The 22,165-nt window shown below is 45.0% G+C and overlaps 1 protein-coding gene across 1 annotated transcript in view; it reads left to right on the top strand.

Moving 5' to 3' along the window:
• Window positions 1-250: 250 nt before the first annotated feature.
• The window catches only part of LOC123730786 (alpha/beta hydrolase domain-containing protein 17C), a 47,211-nt gene continuing 25,296 nt past the window's right edge, over window positions 251-22,165 (top strand). The window contains exon 1 of the mRNA XM_045708747.1: window positions 251-1,127. Within this exon, the coding sequence (XP_045564703.1) occupies window positions 643-1,127 (485 nt within the window). The 5' untranslated portion in view covers window positions 251-642. The remainder of the gene's footprint in view (window positions 1,128-22,165) is intronic.

Raw genomic sequence — 22,165 nt, 5'->3', positions numbered from 1 at the left:
TACATTTATTCAGATGCAATTACAGGAAAAGCAACACTATTTCCATTCAAACTGTGGTTTCAGGCAAACGATTGATGTAGCTAGCATGAACAAAGCTGTTGCATGATTGCATATGCATTAGAGAAAACACTCATATTTCAATAATAGCCTACTATCAAGTGAGTGACTGCATAATATGCATATTATTGCTACTACGGTTCTGTCATCAACATGATTTTGACGAAAAAGTGCGAAAGGATATCCGGTTCGACCGGAAATCTTATATTTGGCGTTACTGCTGAAAGATATGGCTGCATACATTGTATTAGCCTGCTAACTCGACGTTTACGTTTGACATAAGCTTAAGTCTTCGACCAACGTTTTGAAATTGTATGACAACAAGGAAGTTATATCGCTTCTGTAGACACCAAAAAAAATCGTTAACCATGTTAACGACTTTCTGAGTTTTGTAAATCACGTTAGCTACCAAGCTATACAAAGGAGAAACCAGTTAGCCAGCTACTAGCCTAGCTAGTACTAGGTGGCTAGCTTGTTTAGCTCCTTACGAAGTGTTTTATTGTTATTTTGTTACCAGCCAGATAAAAAAAACAGAGCTGGATACATTTGCTGGTGTTACAAAGAAAAAGCGTCAATCGAGCCTCAATGCCCGAACAAGGCCCAAGGATGAATGGTTTTTCCCTCGGCGAACTATGCTGGCTATTCTGTTGCCCGCCCTGCCCCAGTCGCATCGCATCCAAACTAGCCTTTCTCCCTCCCGAACCCACGTACTCCGTACACACCGATGCTAACGGGACGAGTAGCCTGCATCTAACCGAGCGAGCAGACTGGCAGTACTCCCAACGCGAACTGGACGCTGTCGAGGTGTTCAACACCAGAACCAGTCGGGGAAACCGACTGGGTTGCATGTTTGTACGATGCGCACCCAACAGCCGGTACACGTTGCTCTTTTCCCACGGTAACGCAGTGGACTTAGGCCAAATGTGCAGTTTCTACATCGGCCTCGGCTCGAGGATAAACTGCAACGTCTTCTCGTATGATTATTCGGGCTACGGTGTCAGCAGCGGGAAACCGTCAGAAAAGAACCTGTATGCGGACATCGAGGCTGCCTGGCAGGTGCTAAGGAACAAGTGAGTATAGCACTAGCCTATACAGCCAGTGTCAACAAGCTAACATGCAAGCTACATAGCTAGTTGGGTTTATTGTATTGGGCTTTGTTAGTTAGCCAACGTTTGCTAGCTACCGTACTCCATTTCTATGGCTGCCCCCCTCCCTCTCCATATTTGATTGCTATGACAACCACTATAACATGCCTGCACAGCTTTTTTATTGATTTGCCTACACAGCTGAGAGCAGAGCATTAGCTATTCATTTATATGGCTGAGATGACTGGTAACATTAGATTCTGTGCACACGTTTAGGTGGTAGCTAGTTGCATAGTGATTTGATACTTTGCACATATTCAATTGATTTTGTGGCATGCTACTCTGAACATGTCCAGAAGCTTCCATGTTTAAACTTTGATGATCTGTGCAGGCCAGACAACTCCTCTTGAAGCCCACACTGGAACTTTAAACATTAATTTACAATAGTTTGTGTCTTATACTTAATCAGGTAAAACCTTCTGAATGTGTCCAAAAACGTTGATCTTCCAGAAATCATAATAACAGGTTTGACGTGTCTCCTCTTTATGCGGAGGACAGAGAGCTTTAGTTATAAACTAGCCATAGCAGGTGACACTAGCTTACTAGCCCAGCTATGAGATGCTTAAGGCAGGGTCAGGGCAGGACAGACTGCCTGGCATTTTAGTTGCTAGATTACTGAGAGACAACTGCCAACTCCCAGCTTCCTTTCCTTGTTTACTTGCTCTTTATCCTGACAGGCTGTTAGTTCCTTCAGTTTCAGATAGTGTGACTGTCTGTCGCATAACTCTTCAATGTAGGCCTATGCCTTGCACAGGAGGCTGGTGGCACCTTAATTGGGGAGGACAGGCTTGTGGAGTGGAAGCAGTGGAATGGTATCAAACACATGGTTTCCAATATTATAAGCCATCCTCCCCTCAGCAGCCTCCACTGATGTCTAGGTGCTGCCCATGTGACTTAACTCCCAAATTAAGTCGGAAGTAAAGGAAGCCTGGTGCAACTCTGCTGCCGGCGCCTTTTCAGTTCCACATTCAATATTCAAGACAACGACAGTGGTTGGATAAAGCAGAAACTTATAGGCAGCCATGTTGCTAGTCTTAATGAATATCCACCAGAAAAGAGACCCAAAATTGTTATTTTGTTCCTCTGCCTATTCCCCAAAAGTGTGCATGGATGAAAAGTAATGGAAAGTAATGTACTGGTGTAAGGGCTATGATGGAAACTCCCTCCAGCCCAATGCTTTGTCATTTACCACGTTTCTAGCCACAGTTTTTCTGAAAGTAAAGTCCTACTGTATAAAACAAAATCAGGACAGCTGTTATGGAAACAGGAAGTTTCGGTACAATTTTGATAAATGCCAAATTTGTTCGTTAAACATGGTTTGATCTTTTTGTCCGTAAAATTAATTATGCGAGAAATGGCAGTAGAAATGCTGATATATTGTTATAATAACCATATTGAAGTGGTGTGATTATATGGTGTGTGTGGTCCTTCCGCTACAACACGGGGAAACCATGCAGTGTGTTAGGCTGCAGATGAACTTCACAGGCTGGTGAAAGTGCCAGTGATCAGGTTGATGCTGCTTTCCAATAAATATCAAGAGTCTTCTAGGAACATGGTCGACGCTTAACTGCCGTTTGACAAAAAATGTTCTCGCTCTTAGTCTTGTCCATAATCTCATCATGTAGACTAGCCTACCCGCACAGCCTACCCGCACTGTATCTGTGAGCGGTTGGCTAGAGCGCATGTGCCAAGACCAGAGTAGGCACATTTGCTATTTAATTCAACAGTTTTCGTGACAACTATTATTTGGTACATGAAAACTAAAGCAAAAAAAAATACATTTTGTGTCTACTGTCATCAGCAAAAAGTCAGTTTGGTGGCTCACCACTGGTAGGGAAGATGTGCATATTTCTTTTCATGTGGCATTTTGAATATTCGCATGAAAACCTTCCAATTGGATGGAAACCTAGCTAGAGAGGGGGATAGAACGAGGCCACACTTCAGGTAGAAGGAGCAAGTTAGAAAATAAATAGTCTAATGAATAGTATGTTGGAAACTGGGAACCTCTCCCACCATAACTGGACCACTCACACCAGGGGTTGTGTTTATGAAGGAAACAACAACATCAGGAGACGGTGTGAAAGGTTGAGCAGTGAAGCAGTGTCTTAAATGTTTCTCAGCTCTTAAGGTTTCAGTACTGGCTACTTTCACATTGGGATAGGGTCAAGACCAGGGATCAGTTTGGCTGGCTACTTTCACATTGGGATAGGGTCAAGACCAGGGATCAGTTTGGCTGGCTCCTTTCACATTGGGATAGGGTCAAGACCAGGGATCAGTTTGGCTGGCTCCTTTCACATTGGGATAGGGTCAAGACCAGGGATCAGTTTGACTGACTCCTTTCACATTGGGATAGGGCCAAGACCAGGGATCAGTTTGACTGGCTCCTTTCACATTGGGATAGGGTCAAGACCAGGGATCAGTTTGACTAACTCCTTTCACATTGGGATAGGGTCAAGACCAGGGATCAGTTTGACTGACCTCTTTCACATTGGGATAGGGTCAAGACCAGGGATCAGTTTGACTGACTCCTTTCACATTGGGATAGGGCCAAGACCAGGGATCAGTTTGACTGACTCCTTTCACATTGGGATAGGGTCAAGACCAGGGATCAGTTTGGCTGGCTCCTTTCACATTGGGATAGGGTCAAGACCAGGGATCAGTTTGGCTGGCTCCTTTCACATTGGGATAGGGTCAAGACCAGGGATCAGTTTGACTGACTCCTTTCACATTGGGATAGGGCCAAGAACAGGGATCAGTTTGACTGACTCCTTTCACATTGGGATAGGGTCAAGACCAGGGATCAGTTTGGCTGGCTCCTTTCACATTGGGATAGGGTCAAAACCAGGGATCAGTTTGGCTGGCTCCTTTCACATTGGGATAGGGTCAAGACCAGGGATCAGTTTGGCTGGCTCCTTTCCTTTCACATTGGGATAGGGTCAAGACCAGGGATCAGTTTGGCTGGCTCCTTTCACATTGGGATAGGGTCAAGACCAGGGATCAGTTTGGCTGGCTCCTTTCACATTGGGATAGGGTCAAGACCAGGGATCAGTTTGACTGACTCCTTTCACATTGGGATAGGGTCAAGACCAGGGATCAGTTTGGCTGGCTCCTTTCACATTGGGATAGGGTCAAGACCAGGGATCAGTTTGGCTGGCTCCTTTCACATTGGGATAGGGTCAAGACCAGGGATCAGTTTGACTGACTCCTTTCACATTGGGATAGGGTCAAGACCAGGGATCAGTTTGGCTGGCTCCTTTCACATTGGGATAGGGTCAAGGCCCGGGATCAGTTTGGCTGGCTCCTTTCACATTAGGCTATTGTGTCAAATAGCCCACTTGGTATGCAACTTTTTAGGGAAGTTAGGAACCAATATACACATGCAGTTAGGAAAGCAAAGGCTATCCTTTTCTAACAGAAATTTGCATCCTGTAGCACAAACTCAAAAAAGTTCTGGGACACTGTAAAGTCCATGGAGAATAAGAGCACCTCCTCCCAGCTGCCCACTGCACTGAGGCTAGGAAACACTGTCACCACCGATAAATCCACGATAATCGAGAATTTCATTAAGCATTTTTTTTACGGCTGGCCTTGCGTTCCACCTGGCTACCCCTACCCCGGTCAACAGCCCCCCCCCCCACAGCAACTCGCCCAAACCTCCTCCATTTCTCCTTCACCCAAATCCAGATAGCTGATGTTCTGAAAGAGCTGCAAAACTGGACCCCTACAAATCAGCTGGGCTAGACAATCTGGACCCTCTCTAAAATTATCTGCCGAAATTGCTGCAACCCCTATTGCTGGCCTGTTCAACCTCTCTTTCGTATCGTCTGAGATTCCCAAAGATTGGAAAGCTGCCGCGGTCATCCCCCTTTTCAAAGGGGGAGACACTCTAGACCCAAACTGCTACAGACCTATATCCATCCTACCCTGCCTTTCTAAGGTCTTCGAAAGCCAAGTTAACAAACAGATTTCCGACCATTTCGAATCCCACCGTACCTTCTCCGCTATGCAATCTGGTTTCAGAGCTGGTCATGGATGCACCTCAGCCATGCTCAAGGTCCTAAAAGATATCATAGCCACTATCGATAAGAGACAATACTGTGCATTCATCGACCTGGCCAAGGCTTTCGACTCTGTCAATCGCCACATTCTTATCGGCAGACTCAACAGCCTTGGTTTCTCAAATGACTGCCTCCCCTGGTTCACCAACTACTTCTCTGATAGAGTTCAGTGTGTCAAATCAGAGGGCCTGTTGTCCGGACCTCTGGCAGTCGCTATGGGGGTGCCACAGGGTTCAATTCTCGGGCCGACTCTCTTCTCTGTATACATCAATGATGTCGCTCTTGCTGCTGGTGATTCTCTGATCCACCTCTACACAGACGACACCATTCTGTATACTTCTGGCCCTTCTTTGGACACTGTGTTAACTAACCTCCAGACAAGCGTCAATGCCATTCAACTCCACTTCTGTGGCCAACTGCTCTTAAATGCAAGTAAAACTAAATGCATGCTCTTCAACCGATTGCTGCCCGCACCTGCCCGCCCGTCCAGCATCACTACTCTGGACGGTTCTGACTTAGAATATGTGGACAACTACAAATACCTAGGTGTCTGGTTAGACTGTAAACTCTCCTTCCAGACTCACATTAAGCATCTCCGATCCAAAATTAAATCTAGAATCGGCTTCCTATTTCGCAACAAAGCATCCTTCACTCATGCTGCCAAACATACCCTTGTAAAACTGACCATCCTACCGATCCTTGACTTCGGCGATGTCATTTACAAAATAGCCTCCAACACTCTACTCAACAAATTGGATGCAGTCTATCACAGTGCCATCCGTTTTGTCACCAAAGCCCCATATACTACCCACCACTGCGACCTGTATGCTCTCGTTGGCTGGCCCTCGCTTCATACTCGTTGCCAAACCCACTGGCTCCAGGTCATCTACAAGTCTTTGCTAGGTAAAGCACCGCCTTATCTCAGCTCACTTGTCACCATAGCAACACCCACCCGTAGCACGTGCTCCAGCAGGTATCTTTCACTGGTCATCCCCAAAGCCAATTCCTCCTTTGGCCGCCTTTCCTTCCAGTTCTCTGCTGCCAATGACTGAAACGAACTGCAAAAATCACTGAAGCTGGAGACTCATATCTCCCTCAATAGCTTTAAGCACCAGCTGTCAGAGCAGCTCACAGATTACTGCACCTGTACATAGCCCATCTGTAAATAGCCCATCCAACTACCTCATCCCCATACTGTTTATTTATTTATCTTGCTCCTTTGCACCCCAGTATCTCTACTTGCACATACATCTTCTGCACATCTATCACTCCAGTGTTTAATTGCTATATTGTAATTACTTTGCCACTGTGGCCTATTTATTGCCTTACCTCCCTTATCTTACCTCATTTGCACACACCGTATATAGACTTTTTCTACTGTATTATTGACTGTATGTTTGTTTATTCCATGTGCAACTCTGTGTTGTTGTATGTGTTGAACTGCTTTGCTTTATCTTGGCTAGGTGGCAATTGTAAATGAGGACTTGTTCTCAACTAGCTTACCTGGTTAAATAAAGGTAAAATAACAGGGGTGCCCTTTTGATTGGTGCCGTTTTTATAAACTAATTACTTTTAACATTTTATTTTTAGTCTCTTTTCTCAGCTTGAAATGCAACAAATTGCCTGTTGAACTAGATACTTTCTCACGAACTCATTAATCTTGATAAAAGTCCCCTCCCTTCTGCCACCACACGCTTGTCCTCATCGCATGCACCAGCTTCCCACCTGCGCCGGGCAGCGAGTTTGAAAAAAATACTGTCTATCGGTTTCTTTGGAACTGCTGACATATGTTGGGTTTATCATCTAGCCTACACTAGACATGATCAGCTGGTACAGTATACCCAGGAGTGCATCTAGCAAGGAAGTACTGTTTCTAACTCCCTTTTAATCTGTCGTTCTAGCTTGGTTAGCTGTTTTTTGTTGTTGCAGAAAATAAAGGCCTATGTTTTAAAAAACCATGTATGATGAATTGGGCTACAGGAGTAGTAGAAACGTTTGAATGAGCACCTGCCCCATCAAAGGTCTCTGCATGGCCCTGGAGCTAGGCCTATTGATTCCACCGCTAAGGCCCTATTCCGTCATATCACACCTATGGAAGGGAGTGAATGAGGGCACTAGTGAGGGTACCACTGTTTGGAATGGAATGCAGCCTGTGTATATCAACAAATAGGAAACTACAGTCATTACTGCTCTAAGCCTTGTAAACATTAGATTGTTCGGCTAGTAGTCCAATTGTGTAGTGAGATGAGGTTAGATACACTTTGAATGCATAGTGGTTTCACTTAGTGATGCACCGATATGACATACCGATATCCAATATTCTCCTTGCCAAAAAAACGATACCGATATTTACAATTGTAGCTGCCTTTTAGCGTTCTAGTGCAGTTTAAATAGTTGAAACACACACACACTGACCAAAAAGTTATTTTGTTGGCATTTACGTATGTCCCCTTTACCAGTAAAACACAATCAAAACCTCTTTCTTTCACTTACTTGCTGTTTCATTGTTCATTTGTTCAGTCTCAACCAGGATTTCATCATACATGTCAAGCAGTGAAGTTTCAGCTCTGTCTGTGGCCTCTCTTCCTCGGAGCGCACTGTCACTGTGTCTGTTTCCATCTTGTCCAGCTGTGTTTGAAACATTTCACGTAAACCCTGTTTCTTGTCTGAGTCGAAGTAGTGGTCCTTGTACCTAGCATCAAGCATGGTGGCGACACAGTAAAGAGGCTCAGAGAGAATGCCACCGAATCGCTTGTTCACAGCCTGCCGATACAGACCGTGGGGTTTTGTTGAGCAGGCGTGTCAATGCCATGACAGAGGGTATCCCGTCGGCTACATACGCAGTTGATTAGCTTATTTCTTGAGTCCGTTCGATTGGCGCTAGGAGTGTGTTCAAGTTTCAAATGTTCTCAAAAGTCATTGAAATGGCAGCAGTGGTATGAGAACCAGCACATTCTTGAGCTTGCAATACGGCTTTCCTCAGTACGAAATCCTCGTCGACCCACTGTGCTGTCAGACTCGGCATGCTCATGGGGCTGACATTGCTGGTCCAAATATCAGTCGTGAAGCTAATAGCAGTAACATAGCAAGTAACTCATAGATGTGAGTTTCAACAATTCTGTGTAACTCTGGTAGGGCAACATCTGAAAAATAGACCTACTTGGTAGTGTGTACCGGGGCTCGAGGTGCTCGACCAGTCGGCGAAAGCCGACATCATCCACGACAGAATGGTTGATTGTCAAGGGCAATGAATTCCATTATCTTGGCATTAATGGATTTTGCCTTTGAGTTGTCTCGCTGAAATTTCCTTACTCTTTGAAATGACTGCTCAACTTAAACTTGTTTAGTTGTTGGAAGTCTGCGCTTAGTATTTTTCAGATTTTGTTCTGTGTAGCGCTGTGTTTTTCGTGGCGTCATTACATTATCTAGGTATGCATGTCAGCTTTGACATCGTTTTTGCATATCGGCGTTAAACTGGACATCGGGTTGAAGCTGATTTTGGCATTTTTAGCTAATATCGTCCGATTCCGATATGTTCACCGATATATCGTGCATCCCTCGTTTCACTAGCTGACCAATCTCACAATGTGTGTTAAGCTCTTAGGAATATTATTTTCACCTTATAAGTTATTTTAATACTTTACTCTGCATTTTCTTGGAACCATTAGTCTCCCTAAAAATTGTGAAATATAAGCTGTGTTAATGAAATTGATTCATTCTATAGGCTACATTTAACAGTGACTCCAGGCTTGATCACTCAAGTGTGAGTCTTTACCAGTTCAAAGCCAGGGAGAAAAGCCTTTCAATTCAAACCGTGATCCTTATTAGGTCGAGGAATAACCATTTTGCTAAATTGCACCTTGTGCATTCTACTATTAAAACTTTCAAGAGTAAGTTGAACCCCACACACACACACACACACACACACACACACACACACACACACACACTTTGCCAACCACGGGTCTAGACTCTAGCTAACCACCATATACTAAAATATCCACACCAGCCACTAGCCAGCCAACCATATATCATGACTTAGAATATTATGAATATTAGGCTATATTATGAATATTAGGCTATATTATGAGTATTAGGCTATATTATGAAGTTATTTAACAGCATTGAAGATAAATCATAACCAGTAAAAATATTATAGGTCTAGCTAACTAGCAGATTTACATTCAGCTGATAGCCTACCCTCTTTTCCCCATGTCAATCATGTCTTTGGGTCACACTGGGCAGCAGGTAGTGGTTAAGAACATTGGGTCAGTAACAGGAAATTGGTTCTAATCACTGAGCAGACTAGGTAAAAGATCAGTCTGTGCCCTTGATCAACCCCCTTAACCCCAATTGCTCCTGTAAGTCTGCTAAATGACTCAAATGTAACGAACTAGCTTGCAATTTGTGATGAGTGAGTGTGTTGCATTAATAAATAGGCCTATGCTAAAACAATAAGTAGCTACAGAAGCAGTTTGTACAGTATGTTATACATTTCTAGATATGAATTCTGAAAGTATATCTTTTTTATATGGTGCTTTTTATTTTTAGCACCTGTCCCCTGAAAGGTCTGTGCACGGTCCTGCACACCACCAGTGTTCAACAAAGGAATAGAGTCCTCGGACTAGCTCCTTTTGTTATTTCCAACAGTTTAAGCTACCTTTTCTTATTGGGCTATTGTCGCTTGGCAGCAATTCTCAAGCAAGGTGGTGTCAAACCATTTTCCCTGGACTTGTTTGACACAATCAGCCTTTTCAGGAGCATGTCAGCTGTAATTGAGTGAGCAAATGAATGGCTCTATAAAGTGGGCTGCTGCTGCCCTGGCGTGCTTCAGGAGAAGCCAGTGTGACACGTTGAGAGCCTGCCTTCAGTGCCTGGTGATAAAGCCCCCTTCAGTCACAATGACCTGGTGATAATGTCCCCTAGTGTGGGAATGCATTTGTGTTTGCAATTGTGTAAGCCTTTCATCATTCCTCTCTTAAACAGCAGTTTGAGTGATACATGTTTGCCTGCCTGTAGGCAGGACTATATCATTATCAACTTCCCACCACTATTTCAACTAGTTTAATTTGCATTCTAGTCTGCTGCCTTCCGATGGGTAATGGCAGGAGCTTCTCCATCATAAACCTCACAGCCATCCTGTCATGGGGATCTGCCACCATATTTGTTATATTGTGTTTATTGTACTTATCAGTTCAGTGCAACCGTGGCATCTTTACCAGTGTTGCAGCCAACTTCACGTCATTCAATGCTCTGTGAGCTTTCTTTGGCCTTATTTTTTAATACAGCTACAGATTACAGACGAACAAATTACTTACACACTGTAATTCATTTTGTTTGCTTGCTGTCACACACTGATCAATAATCCTCGCACTGAACCTCTTTCCTCAAATGAACATGAATTAAAAATAGGATCACAGAAGAATAACACGTACTCCAGCCAGGCCATCTCATCTCCCATTCCAAACATGTCTCTAATTAAAACTGGATTTGACAGATCGTCTGAATGCCATTGAAGGGAGAGCCTTTAATAACTCCTCCTTTTGTGCGTTAAAAATGAAAACATTTCATTATGCCCTGACCCTCCTGAGCTGCCTGCCCATGCATGAAAACACTTAATAATTTCTCCGCTCTTTGAGGTGGCCGGCGTACCTGCGGAAAATATTTATGTTTATTCAATATCTTTTTAATCACATTTGGTGGGAAACCATTAAGATTGTGCCTGGAAACAAACGCGTGCGCACGCACACAACCAATTTGATTTCTTATAAATGAAAAAGGCGTACCTCGGGCAACTCTCTTGAATTGGACAAAGTTGACTAGTGTTCAGTTACAGAGATGGCTACATCAATACTGCTCATTAACGGCTCACTTGATGTGGTGTGTCTCATTCCTGTTGAGTGGTTGGAGAGCCCATATCTCCCAACCACCCTGCCTGTAACACACTGACTTCACATCTCTCGGATGCCATTGATTTAAAGCGATAGTTAACCCAGAATATCAGTCTGTCTGCAGGTTTTAGACTAAAAGGGGTCTGTTGTGTCGATCCCACTATATGCGTTCAGAGAAATCCGCAGGCCTCAGTCCCATTTGAATTGGAAAGATTGTCAGTGGCACCATATTATTCCATTTCATTAAATGGTGCCCATCTTTTCCACTGTTTGACTTGAGACAGTTTTTTAGGTATACGTGAAGGCATCTGTCATTCTTTTATACAGGGGTGGGTGGTGAAGTAGGCCTATCCCTTGAAGCAGGGTGCATGCTTTGGTTTGCCCCTGCACTACCCAGCTGATTCAAATAACCAACTCATCAAGCTTTGATTATTTGAATCAGCTGTGTAGTGTTAGGGCATACAGTGAGGGAAAAAAGTATTTGATCCCCTGCTGATTTTGTACGTTAGCCCACTGACAAAGAAATTATCAGTCTATAATTTTAATGGTGGGTTTATTTGAACAGTGAGAGACAGAATAACAAAAAAAAAATCCAGAAAAACGCATGTCAAAAATGTTATAAAATGATTTGCATTTTAATGAGGGAAATAAGTATTTGACCCCCTCTCAATAAGAAAGATTTCTGGCTCCCAGGTGTCTTTTATACAGGTAACGAGCTGAGATTAGGAGCACACTCTTAAAGGGAGTGCTCCTAATCTCAGCTTGTTACCTGAATAAAAGACACCTGTCCACAGAAGCAATCAATCAATCAATCAGATTCCAAACTCTCCACCATGGCCAAGACCAAAATTGAAAATAACCGTATAATGCACGAGGACGGAGGCCTGCACATGCCTAGTCAAACAACTGACATGACATTGATAGGCCTGTCTTGCCTGTTATTTTGGCATTAATACGCGGCACATAATCAGTTTGCAAACAATGTAAAAAATTATATATAATTGAGTTAATAAAGCCGCATACAAACATGGTCTCTTTTTGGTTTTCTTGAGTAAAGCAGCTCCAAAACGCAGGTGTTTCAGCCTAGCTCAGTGCTTTCTGTGGTAGAGGGGTAGGCCAGCAGAAAATAGGAACATTGCACGGTGATTAGCTCAGCATTGCACCGTGATTGGCTCAGTGTACTGTCACTCATGGGGACACTACATCACCCACATTTAGTAAGGGTAGACATAAAAAATGTGAGTCCTTGGGTTCTGCCATAGACTTCGATAAGAAGTGTCCATCAAAGAAGGCTCAAGGTCATTGGCCACAGATATAACGTGATTTGAAGTTGTTTTATCTACAGTAGCTTTGATTGGACTGATCATGTCAACATCTTACTTTCAAAAATGTTTTACCTAGCAGTCATCATCATGAATCAAGTCGACAATCTACTGGCAAATCCTTTTTAATCCTTGTCATACGAAGAGAAATAATGAAGAGAAATAATATATAAAAACGTATCAGTACTCATCGGCCAAAAAGATTACACAAGTTGGAAATGAGACGTTTGGAAGGAATCAGTGGCTAACTGCAAGCTTCGCAAAGAAACTGTACATTTCAAAAGTGCTGAACAAATACTTATATTGACTACGTCCGTTGTCGCTTGCTCATCAATGTCTTAATCGAAATTATGGATTCCCTCTTATCTGCTTGTCGTCCCCTTATGCCATAGTTTGTACATCTCGATTGTCAATAGAAACCACATTTGTTTAAGCAAGTCAGCCATATCAGATCTGTTTTTTAAAAGGCAGTAAATGAGGCTGAATGAACTGTTTTGCTGCCAGACAAGGCTCCGCTGAAAGCCAGGTGTAACAGTGGTAAGGTGTTGGGACTCCACTGTTCGGACAGCTTTATGTAGGCCCTAACAGTTTGTGGGCACCGTTTGTCACCGTTATAGTGCAATTAATGTTTTGTTTAGTGTAGTGGCTTTGCTGACATGCATCCCACATTTTTTTTTTTTTGCCCCACCAAGATTTACATGCTAAAATCGCCACTGTTCTCTCATTACTTTCAATTATCCTGGAGAATCCTCCTCAGTCTCTGAAAACCTGGCGTCACCTCAAGTCATATTTACATTTGACATTTAAGTCATTTAGCAGACGCTCTTATCCAGAGCGACTTACAAAATGGTGCATTCACCTTATGATATCCAGTGGAACAACCACTTTACAATAGTGCATCTAAATCTTTTAAGGGGGGGGGGGGGGTTAGAAGGATTACTTTATCCTATCCTAGGTATTCCTTAAAGAGGTGGGTTTACGGTGCCGTTCCCCTCACAGCTCCGTAGGCAAGCACCATGGTCTTGTAGCGGATGCGAGCTTCAACTGGAAGCCAGTGGAGAGAGCGGAGGAGCGGGGTGACGTGAGAGAACTTGGGAATGTTGAACACCAGACGGGCTGCGGCGTTCTGGATGAGTTGTAGGGGTTTAATGGCACAGGCAGGGAGCCCAGCCAACAGCGAGTTGCAGTAATCCAGACGGGAGATGACAAGTGCCTGGATTAGGACCTGCGCCGCTTCCTGTGTGAGGCAGGGTCGTACTCTGCGAATGTTGTAGAGCATGAACCTACAGGATCGGGTCACCGCCTTGATGTTAGTGGAGAACGACAGGGTGTTGTCCAGGATCACGCCAAGGTTCTTAGCACTCTGGGAGGAGGACACAAGGGAGTTGTCAACCGTGATGGCGAGATCATGGAACGGGCAGTCCTTCCCCGGGAGGAAGAGCAGCTCCGTCTTGCCGAGGTTCAGCTTGAGCTGGTGATCCGTCATCCACACTGATATGTCTGACAGACATGCAGAGATGCGATTCGCCGCCTGGTTATCAGAAGGGGGAAAGGAGAAGATTAATTGTGTGTCGTCTGCATAGCAATGATAGGAGAGACCATGTGAGGATATGACAGAGCCAAGTGACTTGGTGTATAGCGAGAATAGGAGAGGGCCTCGAACAGAGCCCTGGGGGACACCAGTGGTGAGAGCGCATGGTGCGGAGACAGATTCTCGCCACGCCACCTGGTAGGAGCGACTTGTCAGATAGGACGCAATACAAGCGTGGAGATGCCCAACTCGGAGAGGGTGGAGAGGAGGATCTGATGGTTCACAGTATCAAAGGCAGCAGATAGGTCTAGAAGGATGAGAGCAGAGGAGAGAGAGTTAGCTTTAGCAGTGCGGAGAGCCTCCGTGACACAGAGAAGAGCAGTCTCAGTTGAATGCCCAGTCTTGAAACCTGACTGATTAGGATCAAGAAGGTCATTCTGAGAGAGATAGCAGGAGAGCTGGCCAAGGACGGCACGTTCAAGAGTTTTGGAGAGAAAAGAAAGAAGGGATACTGGTCTGTAGTTGTTGACATCGGAGGGATCGAGTGTAGGTTTTTTTCAGAAGGGGTGCAACTCTCGCTCTCTTGAAGACGGAAGGGACGTAGCCAGCGGTCAAGGATGAGTTGATGAGCGAGGTGAGGAAGGGGAGAAGGTCTCCGGAAATGGTCTGGAGAAGAGAGGAGGGGATAGGGTCAAGTGGGCAGGTTGTTGGGCGGCCGGCCGTCACAAGACGCGAGATTTCATCTGGAGAGAGAGGGGAGAAAGAGGTCAAAGCACAGGGTAGGGCAGTGTGAGCAGGACCAGCGGTGTCGTTTGACTTAGCAAACGAGGATCGGATATCGTCAACCTTCTTTTCAAAATGGTTGACGAAGTCATCCGCAGAGAGGCAGGAGGGGGGGGGGAGGGGGAGGAGGATTCAGGAGGGAGGAGAAGGTAGCAAAGAGCTTCCTAGGGTTAGAGGCAGATGCTTGGAATTTAGAGTGGTAGAAAGTGGCTTTAGCAGCAGAGACAGAAGAGGAGAATGTAGAGAGGAGTGAGTGAAAGGATGCCAGGTCCGCAGGGAGGCGAGTTTTCCTCCATTTCCGCTCGGCTGCCCGGAGCCTTGTTCTGTGAGCTCGTAGTGAGTCGTCGAGCCACGGAGCAGGAGGGGAGGACCGAGCCGGCCTGGAGGATAGGGGACAGAGAAAATCAAAGGATGCAGAAAGGGAGGAGAGGAGGGTTGAGGAGGCAGAATCAGGAGATAGGTTGGAGAAGGTTTGAGCAGAGGGAAGAGATGATAGGATGGAAGAGGAGAGAGTAGCGGGAGAGAGAGCGAAGGTTGGGACGGCGCAATACCATCCGAGTAGGGGCAGAGTGAGAAGTGTTGGATGAGAGCAAGAGGGAAAAGGATACAAGGTAGTGGTCGGAGATTTGGAGGGGAGTTGCAATGAGATTAGTGGAAGAACAGCATCTAGTAAAGATGAGGTCAAGCGTATTGCCTGCCTTGTGAGTAGGGGGGGAAGGTGAGAGGGTGAGGTCAAAAGAGGAGAGGAGGGGAAAGAAGGAGGCAGAGAGGAATGAGTCAAAGGTAGACGTGGGGAGGTTAAAGTCACCCAGAACTGTGAGAGGTGAGCCATCCTCAGGAAAGGAACTTATCAAGGCGTCAAGCTCATTGATGAACTCTCCAAGGGAACCTGGAGGGCGATAAATGATAAGGATGTTAAGCTTGAAAGGGCTGGTAACTGTGACAGCATGGAATTCAAATGAGGAGATAGACAGATGGGTCAGGGGAGAAAGAGAGAATGTCCACTTGGGAGAGATGAGGATTCCAGTGCCACCACCCCGCTGGCTCGATGCTCTAGGGGTATGCGAGAACACGTGGGCAGACGAAGAGAGAGCAGTAGGAGTAGCAGTGTTATCTGTGGTAATCCATGTTTCCGTCAGCGCCAGGAAGTCTAGGGCCTGGAGGGTAGCATAGGCTGAGATGAACTCAGCCTTGTTGGCTGCAGACCGGCAGTTCCAGAGGCTGCCGGAGACCTGGAACTCCACGTGGGTCGTGTGCGCTGGGACCACCAGGTTAGAGTGGCAGCGGCCACGCGGTGTGAAGCGTTTGTATGGCCTGTGCAGAGGGGAGAGAACAGGGATAGACAGACACATAGTTGACAAGCTACAGAAGTGTTGTTTCTTGTATTATTGTCTCTTGTGTCTTTAGAGAACTGTTTCACTTTGATATCCTTTTTCTTCTGTCCTGATTTTCTCTTTCTTTTCTTCTGTTAACTAGATATTCTTTGTTGTTCTTCGTTAGCTAGCTAGCTTCTTCCAAAAGAGTCCCTAGCAACTGCTTAGCAACTGGTAAACAATTCAGCTTGCTAAGATGACTACAATTTTATGAAAAATAGTTATTTTTCAAAAGCCTATCTTCTTTGTTTGTTGCTTGTTTTTTCTCCTATTCAGTCTTGCAGTTTTCTTTTGCTTTTTTCCGATGTACTTCACTCTAAAAACCATGTAAATTTCAATATTTGTAGGAGCTCATGTCATATGTACAGTGCCTTCAGAATATTCACACGCCTGGACTTTTTCCACACTTTGTTGTGTTATTTTAAATGGATTGCATTTAGACTTCAGGCCCTATGTCACTGGCCTACACACAATACCCCATAATGACGAAGTGGAACTATGTTTTTTGATATTTTTACAAAATAATAAAAAATGAAAAGCTGAAATGTCTTGAGTATTCAACCCCTTTGTTATGGCAAGCCTAAATAAGTTCAGGAGTAAACATTTGCTGAACAAATCATTTACTAAGTTGCATGGACTCACAGTGAGCAATAAGTGTTTAACATGATTTGTGAATGACTACCTCATCTCTGTACCCCACACATACAGATAATTGTAAGGTCCCTCAGTCGTGCAGTGAATTTCAAACACAGATTCAACCACAAAGACCAGGGAGGTTTTCCAATGCCTCGCAAAGGGCAAAAATAAAAAAGACAGTGAATATCCCTTTGAGCTAGTTATTCATTACACTTTGGATGGTATATCAATACACCCAGTCACTTCAAAGATACAGGCATCCTTCCTAACTCAGTTGCTGGAGAGGAAGGAAACCCGTCAGGGAATTCAGTATGAGGCCAATGGTGACTTTAAAACAGTTTGTTTAATGCCTGTGATGGGAGAAAAATGAGGATGGATCAACAATATTGTAGTCACTCTTTAATACTAATCTAAATAACAGTGATAAGGAAGCCTGTAGAGACTAAAAATATTCCAAAACACGCACACTGTTTGCAGCAAGGCACTAAAGCAATACTGCAAAAAATGTGGCATAGCAACTAACCTTTTCTCCCGAATACAAAGTGTTATGTTTGCAATTTCGATTTAGATCAATATACTTGGGTGAACTGTTGGAATCACAGAAATAGAATGATTATTCAAATTCTATAGTTAAAATGTAATATTGGGCACTGAATAATAGTGTTGTTTGACATGACAAGGAATGAAAAAGACATGGAGGCGTTCATAGAATTAGGAATTACAATACTAATAGATTCTCAATGGAGGCGTTATGTCGACAGGGTAGGAACCAAATTGTTGGTCAGTGTTTCCCAGGGGAGTGGGACCCTATAATCTTTGGTTACATTAAAATGTTATCTTACTTCATGTAGTTAACATATGCTTTGCCTATTCCTCTCTGATTTAGGCCTACACCAAAACACAGCTAAGGGCAGTCACAAAGTTAAGGGACAGATTCCTTGAATGTCATTGCTTTCAGATGACAATGAAAAGAATCAGAAAAACCTCCTTTATTGGTTTCATTCTTTCATTACTACTTGTCTTTCTCTGCCATCCCTCACTGTTGCCGGGGTAACGCTGGCGGGAGTGGAGGCGTGCCGCGGCATAGATGAAGTGTGGTTTCCCCCCATGCCCTGAGACAAGATTACTGCCCCATTTAGAGGAGATGGCTGAATGCTAGGGAAGGGCCAGGCACAATATCCCCAAGCTTCCAGAAATGATTTGGTCTGTTATAATACCCTACCTGTAGAATCAATTCAAATCCAACCTTATGTAGGCCTTCTGAACATGAATGCATAGGGTTTTGCCAGCTGAACATGCAGGTTACTCAGTGCATTAAAAGTACTGATAAGAAAGTGAGGATGAAGTGTTCATGATGTCAGATCATATACCAGAAGTTCACAGCATGGCCTTAATATACACTGCTAAAAAAAAATAAAGGGAACACTTAAACAACACAATGTAACTCCAAGTCAATCACACTTCTGTGAAATCAAACTGTCCACTTAGGAAGCAACACTGATTGACAATACATTTCACATGCTGTTGTGCAAATGGAATAGACAACAGGTGGAAATTATAGGCAATTAGCAAGACACCCCCAATAAAGGAGTGGTTCTGCAGGTGGAGACCACAGACCACTTCTCAGTTCCTATGCTTCCTGGCTGATGTTTTGGTCACTTTTGAATGCTGGCGGTGCTTTCGCTCTAGTGGTAGCATGAGACGGAGTCTACAACCCACACAAGTGGCTCAGGTAGTGCAGCTCATCCAGGATGGCACATCAATGCGAGCTGTGGCAAGAAGGTTTGCTGTGACTGTCAGCGTAGTGTCCAGAGCATGGAGGCGCTACCAGGAGACAGGCCAGTACATCAGGAGACATAGAGGAGGCCGTAGGAGGGCAACAACCCAGCAGCAGGACCGCTACCTCCGCCTTTGTGCAAGGAGGAGCAGGAGAAGCACTGCCAGAACCCTGCAAAATGACCTCCAGCAGGCCACAAATGTGCATGTGTCTGCTCAAACGGTCAGAAACAGACTCCATGAGGGTGGTATGAGGGCCCGACGTCCACAGGTGGGGGTTGTGCTTACAGCCCAACACCGTGCAGGACGTTTGGCATTTGCCAGAGAACACCAAGATTGGCAAATTCGCCACTGGCGCCCTGTGCTCTTCACAGATGAAAGCAGGTTCACACTGAGCACGTGACAGTCTGGAGACGCGGTGGAGAACGTTCTGCTGCCTGCAACATCCTCCAGCATGACCGGTTTGGCGGTGGGTCAGTCATGGTGTGGGGTGGCATTTCTTTGGGGGGCCGCACAGCCCTCCATGTGCTCGCCAGAGGTAGCCTGACTGCCATTAGGTACCGAGATGAGGTCCTCAGACCCCTTGTGAGACCATATGCTGGTGCGGTTGGCCCTGGGTTCCTCCTAATGCAAGACAATGCTAGACCTCATGTGGCTGGAGTGTGTCATCAGTTCCTGCAAGAGGAAGGCATTGATGCTATGGACTGGCCCGCCCGTTCCCCAGACCTGAATCCAATTGAGCACATCTGGGACATCATGTCTCGCTCCATTCACCAACACCACGTTGCACCACAGACTGTCCAGGAGCATGCCCATGCGTTGTAGGGAGGTCATACAGGCACGTGGAGGCCACACACACTACTGAGCCTCATTTTGACTTGTTTTAAGGACATTACATCAAAGTTGGGTCAGCCTGTAGTGTGGTTTTCCACTTTAATTTTGAGTGTGACTCCAAATCCAGACCTCCATGGGTTGATAAATTGGATTTCCATTGATTATTTTTGTGTGATTTTGTTGTCAGCACATTCAACTATGTAAAGAAAAAAGTATTTTAATAAGATTATTTCTTTCATTCAGATCTAGGATGTGTTGTTTAAGTGTTCCCTTTATTTTTTTGAGCAGTATATTTTCTGTGGCTGCATCCGAAATGACACCCTGATCCTATTATAGGCTAGACCAGGGTTTCCCAAACTTGGTCCTGGGGCCCCCCCTGGGTGCATGCTTTGGTTTTTGCCCTAGCACTACACAGCTGATTTCAAATGACCAACTCATCAAGCTTTGATTATTTGATTCAGCTGTGGAGTTGTAGGGCAAAACCCAAAATGTGCCCCCGGGGGGGGGCAGGACAGAGTTTGGGAAACCCTGGGCAAGTACACTACTTTTGTTTTTGCATGGGTTGCTTGGTGCTCTGCCCAAAGGAGTGCACTATAGGAAATGAGGTGCCATTTCAGACTTGTACACTAATATAGGCCTTCTGATTTAGACTGGTCTACCTAGCTAGCTGGGCTACCTCAACCTCCCTAGCCTTGGTAATGCTCTGCAGGCAGGTGTGATATGTCCAGATTACCACAGGAGCAGCTTTGTAAATGAGGTCACCCTCTGCATTAATCTGCCCTCGGGTACAGTACTGTAAAGTCCTGTGGCTGCCATACCCTGCCTAGTAACACACGGCTGCATTTCATTCCAGATAGGTTTTTCTCCTTGCTTGCTCAACGTTTCCGAGATGGTCGTGCCATGTTATTGTTGAAATAGTGGTGAAGAGACACTTGACATACACATGACGCAGAGCTGTAGTCGTGACTCACTGTTGTGCCCTGCCTGACCCCCTGAGGTTACAGGGAGACAGAATTTACAGCGCTCCTTACACAACATGTTGGCCTTCTGCTTTATGGGCTTGAAGTACATGTCTGTCGGTCGTAAATCTCCTGTATCTTCACATCCCGACTCACCCGACCCTTGGGACTGTCTCTATGACAGGTTGGGGGTGGGAGAGAAGGGACAGTGTTACACTGGTTCACCTGTAGGTGGTGTTTGATCATCCTAATGTAACCTAGCTGATGTTCTGGTCTTCAGGGAGTATTTTCCAACACTGCAATCATAGAGGCCTATTTACCCAGCTGGTCTAATGTTCCTGGATATTCTCAGATCTTTTATAGGCCCTATATCTAAAAATATAGCCTAGTTCATGTAGCCTTTGTCTAGCTGAAATCACAGGTGGGCCAAAAATCGCCATGTTTTAGACCTAACTCGGCTGCCAATACACTCAACCTAGGCCTACCTACAGCCTAACCACAAACACATTTGACTCTCTGTAGAGACAAGTTGGGGGTTTATCACTGTATCCTGATATTAGACTGTTGTAGCAGATCAGAGGAGGCTGTAGATTTCCCAGGTTCTTTCAGGGCCCTCCCATAATCCACTGCTCAATTCATGGAATCACCAGGAGATGAAAGGTCAGTGTGCTTTAGCCAGGCCTGACATATTTATTGGCCTGTGTGTCATGGTTAGGCCTGGCTACCTGTTAATGACACTGTTGCTTGACAGAGGGACATGCCTCGCTCCAAAAGGTATGGTTATAAACGGCTATTAACCATTAGTAGGCCTAGATATTATTTTAACCATCATTTGGTCTAATTTATTTGACCTACTTCAGTGAATGTCCTTAAGTCACTTTATCCTTACCTACAGTATATGTACATAGCTACCTCATACCCCTGCACATTGACTTGGTACTGGTGCTCCCTGCATATAGCCATGTTATTACCTCATACCCCTGCACATTGACTTGGTACTGATACCCATGCATATAGCCATGTTATTACCTCATACCCCTGCACATTGACTTGGTACTGGTGCTCCCTGCATATAGCCATGTTATTACCTCATACCCCTGCACATTGACTTGGTACTGGTACCCCTGCACATTGACTTGGTACTGGTACCCCTGCATATAGCCATGTTATTACCTCATACCCCTGCACATTGACTTGGTATTGGTGCTCCCTGCATATAGCCATGTTATTACCTCATACCCCTGCACATTGACTTGGTACTGGTGCTCCCTGCATATAGCCATGTTATTACCTCATACCCCTGCACATTGACTTGGTACTGGTGCTCCCTGCACATTGACTTGGTACTGGTGCTCCCTGCATATAGCCATGTTATTACCTCATACCCCTGCACATTGACTTGGTACTGGTACTCCCTGCATACAGCCATGTTATTACCTCATACCCCTGCACATTGACTTGGTACTGGTACCCCTGCATATAGCCATGTTATTACCTCATACCCCTGCACATTGACTTGGTACTGGTGCTCCCTGCATATAGCCATGTTATTACCTCATACCCCTGCACATTGACTTGGTACTGGTACTCCCTGCATATAGCCATGTTATTACCTCATACCCCTGCATATTGACTTGGTACTGGTGCTCCCTGCATATAGCCATGTTATTACCTCATACCCCTGCACATTGACTTGGTACTGGTACTCCCTGCATATTTGCCATGTTATTACCTCATACCCCTGCACATTGACTTGGTACTGGTGCTCCCTGCATATAGCCATGTTATTACCTCATACCC

Source organism: Salmo salar, chromosome ssa26, assembly GCF_905237065.1.
Source record: "Salmo salar chromosome ssa26, Ssal_v3.1, whole genome shotgun sequence".
NCBI classification, from domain to species: Eukaryota; Metazoa; Chordata; class Actinopteri; order Salmoniformes; family Salmonidae; genus Salmo; species Salmo salar.
The sequence above is the reverse complement of the archived record's forward strand: the minus strand, read 5'-3'. Positions and strand labels throughout refer to the sequence as shown.